Here is a 4,262-nt window from a genome sequence, read left to right on the forward strand (position 1 = left end):
AATCATAAAAAGGGGACAATATCAAACCTGGTGTAATATACTGACATGGACCAGCCTAGGTATAAAACAATTTTAAGACAACAGTGCCTTAATAAAAAAATATAAACCAAGCCTTGCTGTGTCCATTAGTCAATTCCAGTTTGAGTCCACTGTTTGTATCAATAACCTCACACTAAGACGTGACTTTGACCTTTGTAATAAGTCAATCAAAATACAGGGACAATATCAAACATGGTTAAAAATGTTGGACAATAACAGCCTAGGTTAAAAATAACTCCACTGATGTAATCAATCAGAACAAATTTCACATTCAAATCTAGCTGTGTCTATTATTCCCAGTTTGAGTCCACCGTTAATACCATAAACTCACATCCCCACTTCCCCTTCCCAAAGAGTGGAAAAATCAAAAACCTTCAAAATTGCCAAAATGGTATATCGGGAATGAACCCATCGGAGGGAAGGTAAGACCCCATGTAGCCAAATGTAGTTTGGAATGGGTTGTTTATTTAGCAACATGTCAATGTTCAGCCTTTTATGTTGGACAAATGTCCAGGGCTGTGAGACATAGAATATCTGAGCATATGAGTGAAATTAGGAACCAGTGTGACACTAACGCTCTTTATAAACACACTTTAACTCACAAGGCAGCATGCTTCCAATTTACAATTATAGATAAAACTATTGCTTTGCAACAAAATAAAACTGGGTGGCATGAATTGCTCAATGTTAAGGAGAAACAAATGGATAATTAAACTAGGAGGGCTTTTTGCACCTGAGTTAAATGTACATCTGTGATTGGCCTTTGGATTGATGACTCACTATAAATAGGGTGTATTTTTTATGTTTTTTTTCACATTGATAAAGGCTTTGTGTTATATACAAGCCAAAACCAGTCTGTTTGATACACTTTAACTAGTTTTATTTTGGTCTCCATGGTCTGCTGGTCATATATCTGTTTTGTAGGATATGAGACAACTCAATGACTGAATTAGTAGGATGTGTGATCTGTCAGTAAGAGACTTGGTTGAAGGCCCAGCCAAAAAACAACAAAGCTATGTATTTAGATAAGGACTGGCAAACTGGAAACCAGGGACAGGACTGTTGGGGACAATAAAGTCTGACTAGAAGGAATAGACAGCACAAAGGAAACTGACTTGATTAAATTGCAACTAGATATGAAGTACGGCCCAAAGGAGGCTGCTGGATACAGGATAAGTGTGGACCAAGTGCCATAATAAAACTTAAAAAACTTAATCATTGGTGTATAGGAAGTCTAAGCACAGTAAAAATAGCAGCAAAGAATGACACTAGATTTATGAAAATGGGATGCATAAATATTGTTCTTGGAAGGTTTAAGGTTTATTGTATAAACTGTTAAACATTATTTGTCTTATTTGAATGATAGGAGGGGTTGTAAACAAGAGATGACTTTGTGGAGTAAACTCAAAAGAGGTTAGTTTACCACTTGTCAGTATTCAGGAATAGAGAATTTATCTATCTATACATCCATGCTCTGGCGACTGGCCAGGTAGAAGAAGTAATTAATGGAAGGCAGGGTAATGCTTCCTTCAAGGTGTGAAATGTAATCAGGGCAAGCAGTCTACAACTTACAACAATACTCATTTAGTACATACTTGGTTTGGTTTAATATTTAATTCTATTTGTTTCTTCATAGGTTTCTGAACTGGTCTTTCACAATCCCTTTTCAGCCCCAACATAGGCAACGAGGGCAAATGTAAGTTTTATACAGATGGACAATTTGAAAATTTTTGAAGGAGCCTGTCAACTACTATTTTTTTTGTGAGAGACAGGTGAGAAGAAATTGGAATGCCCAGAGAAAACCCGAGCAAACATGAAAGGATTATGCAGCTTCAACAGCCAGTGCCAAACATCAGGATTGTATCTCAGAACTAGGAGTTGTGAGGCAGAAATGTCATCCTCTGGGTCACCATGCCTCTCTAACAGCCATATCAACTGATAATCTGTCCTTTTACTGAAGTACTGCAAATAGCAGATTTTTCTTTCTGTCTTTAGCTATTAACACCAGCAGAATATGACGACATGTAATAATAGCAATGTTAAGGTCAGTGAGTTTATACTTGCAGGATTTCCTTACTTTCATGGTTCACAAACAGCGCTATTTGTTGTATTACTGATTATCTTCCTGGTAATACTCATGGGAAATATTTTCATACTCGCTGCAGTTATAATGGATCTAAGGCTTCACAAGCCCATGTACTTCTTTCTTGGTATCCTTGCAGCTTTGGACATAGTATATACAACCACAACCATTCCTAAAACACTAGCCTTGTTACTGAATAATGACAACACTATTTCATTCATTGCATGCTTTACACAGATGTGCATCTTACATATTGTAGGGCTTTTCGAATGTTTACTTCTTTTGGTAATGGCATATGATCGCTATGTAGCCATTTGTAGCCCTCTGCATTACACGTCCATTATGAACAACAAATTTAACATTCAGATAATTGTAATCTGTTTTCTGTCAAGCAGTATAACGATTGTGTCATCCTCTGTTTTTACTGCACACTTTCCGTACAATGGCCCGAACAAGATTAATCATCGTTATTGTGACCATTTCTTCCTGTCCAGGTTAGCGTGCACAGATATCACTCCCCTGTCTATTTTGGTAATGTGCATTCTTGTCATATTTGTGCTCACTCCTTTTTTACTTGTGATATTGTCCTATATCAACATTATTAAAATGATACTGAAAATAAATTCTGCTGCAGGGCGCTGGAAGACATTTTCTACTTGCAGCTCCCATATAATGGTTGTATTCATATATTATTTATCACTTTTTATTAATTATTCCATGTATACTGTAGACACATACTCAGAAAATATCCATGTTATAGGTTCTATTTTCTCTACTATTTTAGCACCTGCACTTAATCCACTCATTTATACACTGAGAAACAAAGATATTCAAGAAGCAGTTAAAACATTTATAAAAGTAATTTTGTAGCTTCAGAAGCATGGACACAATTGGTTTATTTATTTATGTATGTATCTGTGTATTTGTTATTTTGACATGTGTGCTGGTCCTAGGGCTGTTTTCAGTTACAAGCTGGGCAATGTTGCACAGAAGAATTAACTTAATGCAATCCAAATTTAGGCAACAAGTTTTCATAAAGAAATGCACAACTAATTCAGAAGTATAATTTTCAGTGCTGCCATTTCAGCCTTACAAAGACAAAGATGTGTAAATGGTTATAAATGCCATTGTTACATAGTTTAATATTTCTGTAATATTGACTATCATGTTACAAAAAGTGAGTTGTTTGCTAATTGGTATAAGATGGATAGTAGAATGATAAAATAATGTAAAGTTTTCTATTTACAAAAAAAGTAGTTTTTAGTGTACTTTATTGTTCTGGTGTTGTACGTTCTGTACTCTAAGTGATTAATATGCACTTGTATTATTATTATAAGAAAGAAAGTTTTTACACCTGCGGTTTACAATCACAAAGGTAATGTGCTGCAAATGAATGACAGAAGGCTAAACTTTCTGAGATCTCATTAATGAAGTACTCTGCAAGAACATAGCAGGCAGCATTGCTCATAAGAGCAAAATGGTGAGGGTTAATGAAAATATTCTTAGGAGGAATGGATGATTTATTTTAGAACAGACCTTGAATTATGAAGTAATGCATATATTTTTTCTGTTGTTCATGTTTGTGCAACATTCCAACAGTTCTAAGTGGGTTTACTCTATTCAGCTACTCATTAAGAATATGGCTACTCCAACAAGTCACATATGTAAGGGAACGTTCTAGAATTCATTGCAACATGAATGATATGCATGAAAACTCATAGCTCATAAGCCTCTGACATGTTCGTTCCACTGATGAGTGTTACAGAAAATGGCCAAATGTAGACTCATTTCTAGTTCAGCTTAGTAAAAGTACTATAAAGTACTCTTAAAATACAGACTGCTTCTATATAATAAAGTAAATGTAAATACTTAAGCTGACAAGAATTCTGTAGTGCTGCCCTGAGGTCTGTCACAAGCACCACCAGATACTTGAAGACCGCTGTCTCCCAGCCAGGGACTCAGGGGTCTTGTAGCACACACAGCTGGCCGCAAGCACTCAGACTTAACATGCTTGGTAGAGGTGTGGCAGCCATGTAGAGGGATTGGAGCTGCTACATCTCACCCTAACACAGTAGCTGAATTCAAGCATGGTAAGTCAATTAGCCTTGGTGAGGGAGTGGGATGGGATCAACATTCAGAT

The 4,262-nt window shown here is 36.2% G+C and overlaps 1 protein-coding gene across 1 annotated transcript; it reads left to right on the forward strand.

The window, feature by feature from the left end:
* The first annotated feature begins 2,089 nt into the window (after window positions 1-2,089).
* Window positions 2,090-2,992, forward strand: LOC122803298 (olfactory receptor 2AT4-like). The gene has a single exon (XM_044072869.1). The coding sequence runs from the start codon at window positions 2,177-2,179 to the stop codon at window positions 2,990-2,992; it is 816 nt and encodes a 271-aa protein (XP_043928804.1). The 5' UTR covers window positions 2,090-2,176.
* Window positions 2,993-4,262: the final 1,270 nt, after the last annotated feature.

Source organism: Protopterus annectens, chromosome 5.part1 (assembly GCF_019279795.1).
Source record: "Protopterus annectens isolate FY-2018-M chromosome 5.part1, PAN1.0, whole genome shotgun sequence".
Lineage (NCBI taxonomy): Eukaryota > Metazoa > Chordata > Ceratodontiformes > Protopteridae > Protopterus > Protopterus annectens.